Source organism: Arachis hypogaea, chromosome 12 (assembly GCF_003086295.3).
Source record: "Arachis hypogaea cultivar Tifrunner chromosome 12, arahy.Tifrunner.gnm2.J5K5, whole genome shotgun sequence".
Classification (NCBI taxonomy): Eukaryota; Viridiplantae; Streptophyta; class Magnoliopsida; order Fabales; family Fabaceae; genus Arachis; species Arachis hypogaea.
In genome coordinates, this window is record NC_092047.1 from 51300499 (window position 1) to 51312639 (window position 12141).

General features: G+C 38.6%; 1 protein-coding gene and 1 non-coding gene across 2 annotated transcripts; one reads left to right on the forward strand and one right to left on the reverse strand.

The window, feature by feature from the left end:
• Positions 1-11335, reverse strand: LOC140176720 (uncharacterized). The gene is made up of 5 exons (XM_072208264.1): positions 11095-11335; positions 10120-10346; positions 9821-9939; positions 8374-8782; positions 1-36 (listed from the first exon to the last, which is right to left on the reverse strand). The coding sequence occupies exons 1-5, from the start codon at positions 11333-11335 to the stop codon at positions 1-3; spliced, it is 1032 nt and encodes a 343-aa protein (XP_072064365.1).
• Positions 4508-4615, forward strand: LOC112732077 (small nucleolar RNA R71). The gene has a single exon (XR_003167816.1). It is a non-coding gene; the product is annotated as a small nucleolar RNA R71 (small nucleolar RNA).
• Positions 11336-12141: the final 806 nt, after the last annotated feature.

The following is a 12141-nucleotide window of genomic DNA, read 5'->3' on the forward strand; positions in this document are numbered from 1 at the left end:
CTAAACTATAGCTAAGTATCGAAAGAAGTAAAATATCTACAATATTCACATATTCACATAACCAATATCAAGGCATATGTTGCAACCATTCCCCAGCAACGGCGCCAAAAATTTGACACGGTCCCAAGGGTGTATTGGTAAAGATTCTCTTTAATAAAACTGCGTTGCAAGTATAGCTCTACCAACAACAATCCTCGGGGGTCAAATTTAGAAGAGGGATTTGGTTGTCACAAGTTTAACCCAATAGAAATAACCGAAGTATTCAAACCTCGGGTCGTCTCACAAGGAACGGGCAAACATGTGCTTCGACATTAGTTAGAAATCCGGGGTTGTGAGTTATGAGCATGAAAATAAGTGGGAATCTTAACAAGTAAGTAATCTTAAAATGCGTCAACTAGTTCAATTGACTAAGCTAAACATGAACAACTTCAATGAATAAACAACATTCCACTTAATTCTATTATAACCCAAACAAGGAACTACAACTAAAGCAATTGGTTGAGAAAGTTGATTTTCAAATATGAATAATAAAAGCAACTCTTGGCTAGGCTAGGGAATTGGGGGTCACCATCCTTGTCTAACAACTATATCTTGACAATTATAAGGAACCAAGCTCATTAAGTCTACTCTCAAAGTCTTAAGTACGTGATATCTACCCCTAGACTTGAAGTACGTCAAATGGCCCTGATCACATCAACCCATAAGTCCCAACCTACCTACTAATTAGATTAGTAGTGGGTTGGCGTCAATGAGTATCAAATTGACCACCTAGGGCTCCCAAATCATCAAATCTATTAGACCCAATGACTCAAGTTTACCCAATTCCCTTGACCTAGGCCAAGAGTGAAAAAGACTACTCCATAATCAAAGTAAACAATTCATCAAACACTTGGTAAGCATTAACAAAAGACATGTTCAAAATGGCAATTAAATTGAAATCCACAAATACCCACTAACAATTATCAACATATGATCATCCAAACAACAAAGCTAAACATAGAAATCATCAATGTAACATTAACAAGTAAATATTCATAACATTCATGAAATGGGTATAAAATGATAATTGACAAGAATTCATAAACTATCACAAGATATAAGCAAAATTGTAACAAGGAATTCAAATTGAACAATTAAAACTAGTAATTAACAAGATCCAAGTCACAAATCAACAAAGGACAATCAAATTAAAACTATATCCAGAGAGGAACAAGGGTTTCTCCCTCTAGAACAACAAAAGAACAAAAAACTAGCTAAAAATTATGTCCTAGTGTAAAATGAGTGATCTCTCCATTTCCCCTAGCATCCTTGGGTCTTTTTCCATGCAGAAACAGCTTGAAATTAGGCCTAATGAGCCTCAGAAATCGCCAGGCATGATTTCCTTTAATGAGGTCACGTGCAGCTTTCCACACGTGCGCGTGCACGTAGATAGAAATTTCTTGATCCGTGCGGAGGTGTCCATCCTTGCGCGCCGCTTCCAGCCAATCCCATCCACGCGTGCGCATGGAGTACGCGAGCGCGCCGATGCTGCTTTTCCTAAGATCTCAATTCCTCATGTTCCTCCTTTTTTGTACATGCTTTCTCCCTCTCTTCTAAGTCATTCCTATCCTATAATTCCTGAAATTACTCAACAAATACATCACGGCATCGAATGGCAATAGAAGAGGATTAAAATATGACAATTTTAAGGCAAAATAAGCATGTTTTCCATCATGGAGCAATATTAGAAAGTGAACACAAAACCATGCATTTCTTGTGAATAAGTGCGAGAAATGTTGATAAAATCCCCAAAATAAGCATAAGATAAACCACAAAATCGGGGTTTATCAATACTCATTCTTTTTTAGCTTGAAAGAAACCTCAGGGATCACTTTCTTCTTGGCCACAACTTCATAGAAGTGGTCTTGATGGACCTTTGAGATGAATCTCTCCATCTCCCATGACTCAGAGGTAGAAGCAATTGCCTTCCCTTTCCTCTTTCTAGAGGTTTCTCTGGCCTTAGGTGCCATAAATGGTTATGGAAACACAAAAAGCTATGCTTTTACCACACCAAACTTAAAATGTTTGCTCGTCCCCGAGCAAAAGAAGAAAGAAAATCGTAGAAGAAGAAGAAAATAGAGGAGATGGGGGAAGAAGATGTATTCGGCCAAGGAGAAGAAGAGAGGGTTGTGTTGTGTGAAAATGAAGAAGGAGTGAGGGGTTTATATAGGGATGAGGGGGGGGGGTGTAGGGTTCGGCCATTAGGGTTGGGTTTGGGAGGGAAATTAGTTTGAATTTTGAAGGTAGGTGGGATTTATGGGGAAGAGAGGATGGATGTGAGTGGTGAAGAGGTGATGGGAAAGAGTGATTGAGGTGATTGGTGAAGGGTATTTGGGGAAGAGAGTTATGAAAAGGTGTGAAGAGGAGAGAAGAAGATGTGGGGATCTTGTGGGGTCAAGGACTTAACATCCCTGCTCCAATTAGGCGTGTAAAACGCCCTTGCTGTGCAATCCTGGCGTTTAACACCAGATTGCTGCTTGTTTCTGGCGTTAAACGCCCAAATGTAGCCTGTTTCTGGCGTTTAACGCTAGGTAGATGCTTGTTTCTGGCGTTTAAACGCCAGACTGCTCTCCTCCAGGGTGTGCTGTTTTCAATGCTATTTTTCATTCTGTTTTTGATTTTTCAATAGTTTTTGTGACTTCACATGATCATCAACCTAATAAAACACGAAATAACAAAAAGAAAATAAAATAGATATGATTAAATAACATTGGGTTGCCTCCCAACAAGTGCTTCTTTAATGTCAATAGCTTGACAGTGAGCTCTCATGGAGCCTCACAGATGTTCAGAGCATTGTTGGGACCTCCCAACACCAAACTTAGAGTTTGAATGTGGGGGTTCAACACCAAACTTAGGGTTTGGTTGTGGCCTCCCAACACCAAACTTAGAGTTTGACTGTGGGGGCTTTGGTTGACTCTGTGGTAAGAGAAGCTTTTCATGCTTTCTCTCCATGGTTACAGAAGGAGATCCTTGAGTCTTAAACACAAGGTTGTCCTCATTTAGTTGAAGGACCAATTCTCCTCTGTCCACATCAATCACAGCTCTTGCTGTGGCTAGGAAGGGTCTTCCAAGGATGATGGATTCATCCTCTTCCTTCCCAGTGTCTAGGATTATGAAATCAGCAGGGATGTAAAGGCCTTCAACCTTTACTAGCACGTCCTCTACTTGTCCATAAGCCTGTTTTCTTGAGTTATCTTCCATCTCTAATGAGATTCTGGCAGCTTGCACTTCAAAGATCCCAAGTTTCTCCATTACAGAGAGTGGCATTAAGTTTATTCCCTGACCCCAGGTCACACAGAGCCTTCTCAAAGGTCATGGTGCCTATAGTACAGGGTATTAAGAATTCGCCAGGATCCTGTTTCTTTTGTGGCAATTTCTACCTATCCAATGCATTTAGTTCATTGGTGAGCAAGGGAGGTTCATCTTCCCAAGTCTCATTACCAAATAATTTGGTATTCAGCTTCATGATTGCACCAAGGTATTTAGCAACTTGCTCTTCAGTAATGTCTTCATCCTCTTCAAAGGAAGAATACTCATCAGAGCTCATGAAGGGCAGAAGGAGGTTCAATGGAATCTCTATGGTCTCTAGATGAGCCTTAGATTCCTTTGGTTCCTCAAAGGGATACTCCTTATTGGTCACTGAACGTCCCAGGAGGTCTTCCTCACTAGGATTCACGTCCTCCTCTTCCTCTTTGAGTTCGGCCATGATGGTTAAATCAATGGCCTTGCACTCTCTCTTTGGATTTTCTTCTGTATTGCTTGGGAGAGTACTAGGAGGAGTTTCAGTGACTCTTTTACTCAGCTGGCCCACTTGTGCCTCCAAATTTCTAATGGAGGACCTTGTTTCATTCATGAAACTTACAGTGGCCTTAGATAGATCAGAGACTATATTTGCTAAGCTAGATGGATTCTGCTCAGAATTCTCTGTCTGTTGCTGAGTGGATGATGAAAAAGGCTTGTTGTTGCTAAACCTATTTCTTCCACCATTATTAAAGCCTTATTGAGGCTTTTGTTGATCCTTCCATGAGAAATTTGGATGATTTCTCCATGAGGGATTATAGGTGTTTCCATAGGGTTCACCCATGTAATTCACCTCTGCTATTGCAGGGTTCTCAGGATCATAAGCTTCTTCTTCAGAAAATGCCTCTTTAGTACTGTTAGATGATTCCTTCAATCCATTCAAACTCTGAGAGATCATATTGACTTGCTGAGTCAATATTTTATTCTGAGCCAATATGGCATTCAGAGTATCAATTTCAAGAACTCCTTTCCTCTGAGGCGTCCCATTACTCACAGGATTCCTTTCAGAAGTGTACACGAACTGGTTATTTGCAACCATGTCAATGAGTTCTTGAGCTTCTGCAGGCGTTTTCTTTAGGTGAATGGATCCACCTGCAGAATGGTCCAATGACATCTTTGATAATTCAGACAGACCATCATAGAATATATCCAGGATTATCCATTCTGAAAGCATGTCAGAAGGACACTTTTTGGTCAGTTCCTTGTATCTCTCCCAAGCTTCATAGAGGGATTCACCTTCTTTTTGTCTGAAGGTTTGAACATGCACTCTAAGCTTACTAAGCTTTTGAGGAGGAAAAAACTTGGCTAAGAGAGCCGTGACCAGCTTATCCCAAGAGTTCAGGCTATCTTTAGGTTGAGAGTCCAACCATATTCTAGCTCTGTCTCTTACAGCAAATGGAAAAAGCATAAGCTTGTAGACCTTGGGATCAACCCCATTGGTCTTAACAGTATCAAAGATTTGCAAGAATTCAGTTAAGAACTGAAAAGGGTCTTCTGATGGAAGTCCATAAAACTTGCAGTTCTGTTGCATCAGAGAAACTAATTGAGGTTTCAGCTCAAAGTTGTTTGCTCCAATTGCAGGGATTGAGATGCTTCTTCCATGTAAATTGGAATTTGGTGCAGTGAAGTCACCAAGCATCTTCCTCGCATTGTTATTATTTTCGGCCATGTCTCCTTCTTTTTCGAAAATTTCTGTCAGATTTTCTCCAGAGAGTTGTGCTTTAGCTTCCCTTAGCTTCCTCTTTCTAGTCCTTTCAAGTTCAGGATCAGCTTCAACAAGAATGTTTTTATCCTTGTTCCTGCTCATATGAAAAAGAAGAAAACAGAAAATATGGAATCCTTTATGTCACAGTATAGAGATTCCTTTATGTGAGTAGAAGAAGATATGAATAGAAGAAGGAGAATCTAAACACAAGGGTGAGGAGTAGGTTCGAATTCTTAGATGAAGAGGAGTGTTAGTAAATAAATAAATAAATAAATAGAAGGAGGTGAGGGAGAAGAATTTTCAAAAATTAGATAAAATAAAATAAAAGTATTTTTGTTTTTAAATTAGAATTAAAATTAAAAATTTGAAAATTAAGAAAGGAAAAATTAAATCAAATTAAATTAAATTTAAAACAATTAGTTAATTTAAAAAGGAATTTTGAAAAAGAGGGTAGGGATTTTTGAAAATTAGAGATAGAATTAGTTAGGTAGTTTAGAAAAAGATATGATTGAAATAGTAAACTTTTAAAATCAAACCAAAAAGTCAAGTAGTTAATTGAAAAAGATTTGAAAATCAATTTTTGAAAAGATAAGAAGTTAGAAAAGAAGTTGGAAAAGATTTTGAAATTGATTTTGAAAAAGATGTGATTGACATTTATTTTGAAAAAGATTTGAAAAAGAAATTTAAAAAGATTTGATTTTTGAAATCAAAGTTGATTACTTGACTAACAAGAAACTAAAAAGATATGATTCTAGAGTTTAAAGATTGAACCTTTCTTACTAGGCAAGTAACAAACTTAAAAATTTTGAATCAATCACATTAATTGTTAGCACTAATTTCGAAAATATGAAATAAAAATAAGAAAAAGATTTGGAAAATCAATTTGAAATTTTTGAAAATCATAAAAGAAAAAAATGAAAAAGATTTTATTTTTGAAAAAGTTTTGAAAAAGATACAATTTTTAAATTGAAAATTTGATTTGACTCATAAGAAACAACTAGATTTTAAAAATTTTTGAAAAAGTCAACTCAAATTTTCGAAAATTTATGAGAGAAAAAGGGAAAGATATTTTTTTGATTTTTGAATTTTAATGATGAGAGAGAAAAACATCAAAAAGACTCAATGCATGAAAATTCTGAATCAAAACACATGATGCATGCAAGAACACTTTGAATGTCAAGATGAACACCAAGAACACTTTGAAGATCAAGATGAATATCAAGACTTATTTTTTAAAATTTTTAAGAAAAGAAAAATATGCAAGACACCAAACTTAGAGATTTTTTATGTTTAGACACTATGAATGCAAAAATGCATATGAAAAACAACAAAAGACACAAAACAAGAAATTTTAAAGATCAAATAAGGAGACTTACCAAGAACAACTTGAAGATCATGAAGAACACATGCATGAGTTTTCGAAAAATGCACAAATTATAAAAACATGCAATTGACACCAAACTTAAAATTTGACTCAAGACTTAAATAAGAAACAAAAAATTATTTTTGGTTTTTATGATTTTATTAATTTTTTTTTGGTTTTTTTTTTCGAAAATTATTTTGGGAAAAACAAAATTGAAATTTTTTTATTATTTTCGAAAATAAGAAATAAAAAGCTTAAAAATAAAATAAAATTACCTAATCTGAGCAACAAGATGAACCGTCAGTTGTCCAAACTCGAACAATCCCCGGCAACGGTGCCAAAAACTTGGTGCGCAGAAATTGTGACGGTTCCATTCCTTGGTAACGGCACTAAAAACTCAATACGCACGTTCATAATCTTAGTTCTTTGTCACAACTTCGCACAACTAACCAGCAAGTGCACTGGGTCGTCCAAGTAATAAACCTTACGTGAGTAAGGGTAGATCCCACGGAGATTGTCGGCTTGAAGCAAGCTATGGTCACCTTGTAAATCTCAGTCAGGCGGATTCAATTGATTATGGAGATTTAATAATTAAAAGATAAATAAAACGTAAATTAAAGATAGAGATACTTATGTAATTCATTGGTGAGAATTTCAGATAAGCGTATGAAGATGCTTGTTCCTCCTGAACCTCTACTTTCCTATTGTCTTCATCCAATCATTCATACTCCTTTCTATGGCAATCTGTATGTTAGGCATCACCGTTGTCAATGGCTACATCCTGTCCTCTCAGTGAAAATGGTCCAATGCACTGTCACTGCATGGCTAATCATCTGTCGGTTCTCGATCATACTGGAATAGGATCCATTGATCCTTTTGCGTCTGTCACTACGCCCAGCACTCGCGAGTTTGAAGCTCGTCGCAGCCATCCCTTCCCAGATCCTACTCGGAATACCACAGACAAGGTTTAGACTTTCCGGATCTCAAGAATGGCCGTCCATGGATTCTAACTTATACCACGAAGATTCTGATTAAGGAATCCCAGAGATACTCATTCAATCTAAGGTAGAACGGAAGTGGTTGTTAGGCACACGTTCATAGGTTGGGAATCATGATGACTGTCATGATCATCACATTCATATTGAGGTCCGAATGAATATCTTAGAATCGGAATAAGCTTGAATTGAATAGAAAAACAATAGTACTTTGTATTAATTCGTGAGGAACAGTAGAGCTCCACACCTTAATCTATGGTGTGTAGAAACTCTACCGTTGAAAATACATAAGAACAAGGTCCAGGCATGGCCGAATGGCAAGCCCCCTGAACATGATCAAAGGATCAAAAGACAATCCAAAGATATCCAAAGATGTAAATACAATAGTAAAAATTCCTATTTATACTAAACTAGTTACTAGGGTTTACAGAAATGAGTAATTGATGCAGAAATCTACTTCCGGGGCCCACTTGGTGTGTGCTTGGACTGAGCATTGAGCTTTACACGTGTAGAGGCTTCTCTTGGAGTTGAACACCAATTTGTAACCTGTTTCTGGTGTTTAACTCCACTTTGCAACCTGTTTCTGGCGTTTAACTCCAGAATGCAGCATGGAACTGGCGTTGAACGCTAGTTTGCGTCATCTAAACTCGAGCAAAGTATGGACTATTATATATTGTTGGAAAGCCCTGGATGTCTACTTTCCAACGCAATTGAGAGCGCGCCATTTGGTGTTCTTTAGCTCCAGAAAATCCACTTTGAGTGCAGGAAGGTCAGAATCCAACAACATCTGCAGTCCTTCTTGAGTCCAAAAAGCGTATAAATTATCCGCTCATCACTCTGCCTTTTCCACTCTATTAAAGTCCTTCCCACCTTGATCTCAACTTGCCCGGCATGAGTCTTAACCTTGAGTTATAGAGGAGGACTAAGTCCCCAGCTCTAAACTCTCTTCTCTTGATGTTCTTGTTATGCACAATCTTCACCCTCTCTTTATAGAGCCTTGAGTTCTCATGCGCTTCTTGTCGAAGGCACTCCAATTCTTGTAGTTGCAGCTTTCTTTCAATCCCGGCTCCGCCCAATCCTAAGTTGCATTCCTTCACCGCCCAGTAAGCTTTGTGCTCCACCTCCACTGCAAGGTGACAAGCCTTTTCGTAGACTAGGCGGAATGGACTCATTCCGATGGGTGTCTTGTAAGCTGTCCGATAAGCCCAAAGCGCATTTGCAAGTCTAGTACTCCAGTCTCTCATGTGAGGCTTGACAATCTTCTGCAATATGCACTTTATCCCTCTGTTAGACACCTCGGCTTGCCCATTGGTTTGGGAATGGTAAGTCGTCGCCACCTTGTGAATAATGCCATATTTCTTTAACAGACCTGTCATTCTCCTGTTACAAAAAAGAGTGCCTTGATCACTCACGATTGTTCGTGGTGATCCAAAGTGACAAATAATATTATTTCGAACAAAAGAAACAACAATGTTAGCATCATCAGTACGGGTAGGAATTGCTTCCACCCATTTAGAAACATAATCAACAGCTAACAATATAGATAAGAAACCGTTAGAGTTTAAAAATGGACCCATGAAGTCAATACCCCAAATATAAAAAATTTCACAAAACAACATAAGTTGTTAGGCCATCTCATCCCTCTTGAATATATTCCCAAACCTTTGGCATTGGGAGCAAGAGTCACAGTAAACAGTAGCATCCTTAAAAAGTGTGGGCCACCAGAATCCGCAGTCTAAAATTTTTCTAGCAGTTCTTTGAGGACCAAAATGTCCACCACTCTCAGAAGAGTGGAAGGCCTCTAAAATTGACTGAAATTCTGATTGTGGCACACACCTTCTAATTATTTGGTCAGCACCACATCTCCACAAATATGGGTCATCCCATATGTAATACTTGGACTCGCTTTTAAGCTTATCCTTTTGGTGCTTAGAAAAATTAGGAGGAAAAGTACGACTAACCAAATAATTAGCTATAGATGCATACCATGGAACCACCTCAGATATTGCGTGCAAGCTATCAAGTGGAAAAGCATCATTGATAGGAGTGGAGTCACTCTTAATATACTCTAGGCGACTCAAGTGGTCCGCCACTAAATTTTGGGAACCACTCCTATCTTTGATTTCTAAATCAAATTCTTGCAACAACAATATCCAACAGATTAACCTTGGTTTAGACTCTTTCTTAGCTAACAAATATTTTAAAACTACATGGTCTAAATATACTACCACTGTAGAACCAAGTAAATAAGCTCGGAATTTATCCAAAGCAAAAACAATAGCTAAAAGCTCTTTTTCAGTGGTAGTATAATTAGATTGGGCACCATCTAAAGTCTTAGAAGCATAAGCAATAATATAAGGGTCCTTACCTTCGCGCTGAGCCAGCGCCGCTCCTATCGTATAGTTGGATGCGTCACACATGATCTCGAATGGCCTACTCCAGTCAGGCCCTCTCACAATAGAAGCTTGGGTCAAGGCAATCTTCATCTTGTCAAATGCTTCCATGCAGTCCTCACTCAACTCAAACTCTACATCCTTCTGCAGCAGTTGGGACAAAGGCAATGCAACCTTACTAAAGTCCTTGATAAATCGCCGGTAGAAACCTGCATGACCAAGAAAAGAACGGACTGATAGGCAATCAAGCATTTGATCGATGAAAGGTAACGGGTAGTGATCCTTGCGAGTGGCCTGGTTCAAGCACCTATGGTCAATGCATACCCTCCAGAAATTCTGCACTTTTGTAGCCATGAGTTTCCCATGCTCATTCTTCACTATTGTGACACCAAACTTCTTTGGAACCACCTGTACTAGGTTAACCCATTCACTATCCGATATTGGATAGATGATGTCGGCTTCAAGCAGTTGGGTCACTTCCTTCTTCACAACTTCTAAAATGGTGGGATTCAACCGCCTTTGAGGTTGATGGATAGGCCTTGCTCCCTCGTCTAGAATTACGCGGTGCTCACAAACTTGAGGGCTTATGCCTACTATGTCCGCCAAACTCCATCCAATAGCTTTCTTGTGTCTTCTAAGCACACTAAGTAGCCGCTTCTCTTGTTAGGACGTAAGTTCCTTTGCAATAATAATCGGGAGCATTTGATTGTCCTCAATATAAGCATACTTGAGGTGAGGTGGAAGGGGCTTTAACTCCATTTCAGCTCATGGCTTGGCACTTGATCATCCGGAACCATTGGAGGTAGCAAGGTGTCTTCAATACGCTCAGAGGGCTTCCCCATACTTGCACCTTGCTCCATGTTCATCTCTTCTATTGCCTCTTGTGAACTTTAGCCACTGTCTCATCAATAATATCACACTGGAAGATGGAGTGGTCTTCCGGTGGGTGATTCATAGCTTCATCCAGGTTGAAGCTCACTGCTCTGCCATCTATCTCAAAAGAATAGGTACCCGAGAAGGCATCCAATTTAAACCGCGAAGTCTTCAAAAATGGCCTTCCAAGCAGGATAGATGAAGGTCTTCCTGAGTAATTAGGGGGCATCTCTAGAATATAGAAGTTAATAGGAAATCTCAACCCCTTAATGCTCACCAAGACGTCTTCCGCAATGCCAACCACTGAAATTATGCTCTTATCTACCAAAATAAAATGTGCTGCCAACCTTTTCAAGGGAGGGAGCCTCAAAGCATCATATACAAATAATGACATAATACTAACACATGCACCTAAATCACACATACAGTCAACAAATTGTACACCCCCTATATTACAAGTAACCATGCAAGGACCGGGATCACCACATTTCTCCGGTATAGCACCCATTAAAGCAGAAATAGAGCTACCTAAAGAAATGGTTTCTAAATCATGTATTTTATCCTTATTCATGCATAAGTCTTTTAGAAACTTAGCATACTTAGGTACCTGACGAATAGCATCAAAAAGGAGAATAGTTACCTTAACCTTTTTGAAGATCTCCACCATCTTGGGATCTAGCTCTATTTGCTTCTTAGTCCTCCTAGCAAGGTGTGGAAAAGAAATGGGAATAGCTTCTTGATGAGCGGATAATTTATACGCTTTTTGGCATTGTTTTTAGTATGTTTTTAGTATATTTTAGTTAGTTTTTATTATGTTTTTATTAGTTTTTATTTAAAAATCACATTTCTGGAATTTACTATGAGTTTTTGTGTTTTTCTGTGATTTCAGGTATTTTCTGGCTGAAATTGAGGGACCTGAGCAAAAATCTGATTCAGAGGCTGAAAAAGGACTGCAGATGCTGTTGGATTCTGACCTCCCTGCACTCCAAGTGGATTTTATGGAGCTACTGAAGCCTAATTGGTGTGCTCTCAATTGCGTTGGAAAGTAGACATCCTGGGCTTTCCAGCATTATATAATAGTTCATATTTTGCCCGAGATTTGATGGCCCAAACCGGCGTTTCAAGTCAGCATAGAAATTCTGGGGTCAAAATGCCAGAACTAGCATGAAAGCTGGAGTTAAACGCCCAAACTGGCACAAAAGCTGGCGTTTAACTCTAAGAAAGGTCTCTACACATAAAAGCTTCAATGCTCAGTCCAAGCACACACCAAGTGGGCTCCAGAAGTGGATTTTTACACTAACTATTCTAGCTTACTCATTTTCTGTAACCCTAGGTCACTAGTTTATTATAAAAACTACTTTTAGTGATTCATCTTGTACCTCATAACACTCTACACGTTTCATATTGTATATTCTACGGCATGAGTCTCTAAACCCCATGGTTGGGGGTGAGGAGCTCTACTGTGTTTTGATG

Coding starts and splice junctions, on each gene's coding strand:
- LOC140176720 (XM_072208264.1), bottom strand. CDS start 11,335: ATGGTGGAGATCTTCAAAAAGGTTAAGGTAACTATTCTCCTTTTTGAT. Junction 9,940..10,119: donor AAGTGCAGAATTTCTGGAGG/GTATGCATTGAC, acceptor CAACTGCTGCAG/AAGGATGTAGAGTTTGAGTT. Junction 8,783..9,820: donor AGTAGGCCATTCGAGATCAT/GTGTGACGCATC, acceptor TTTTTGTAACAG/GAGAATGACAGGTCTGTTAA.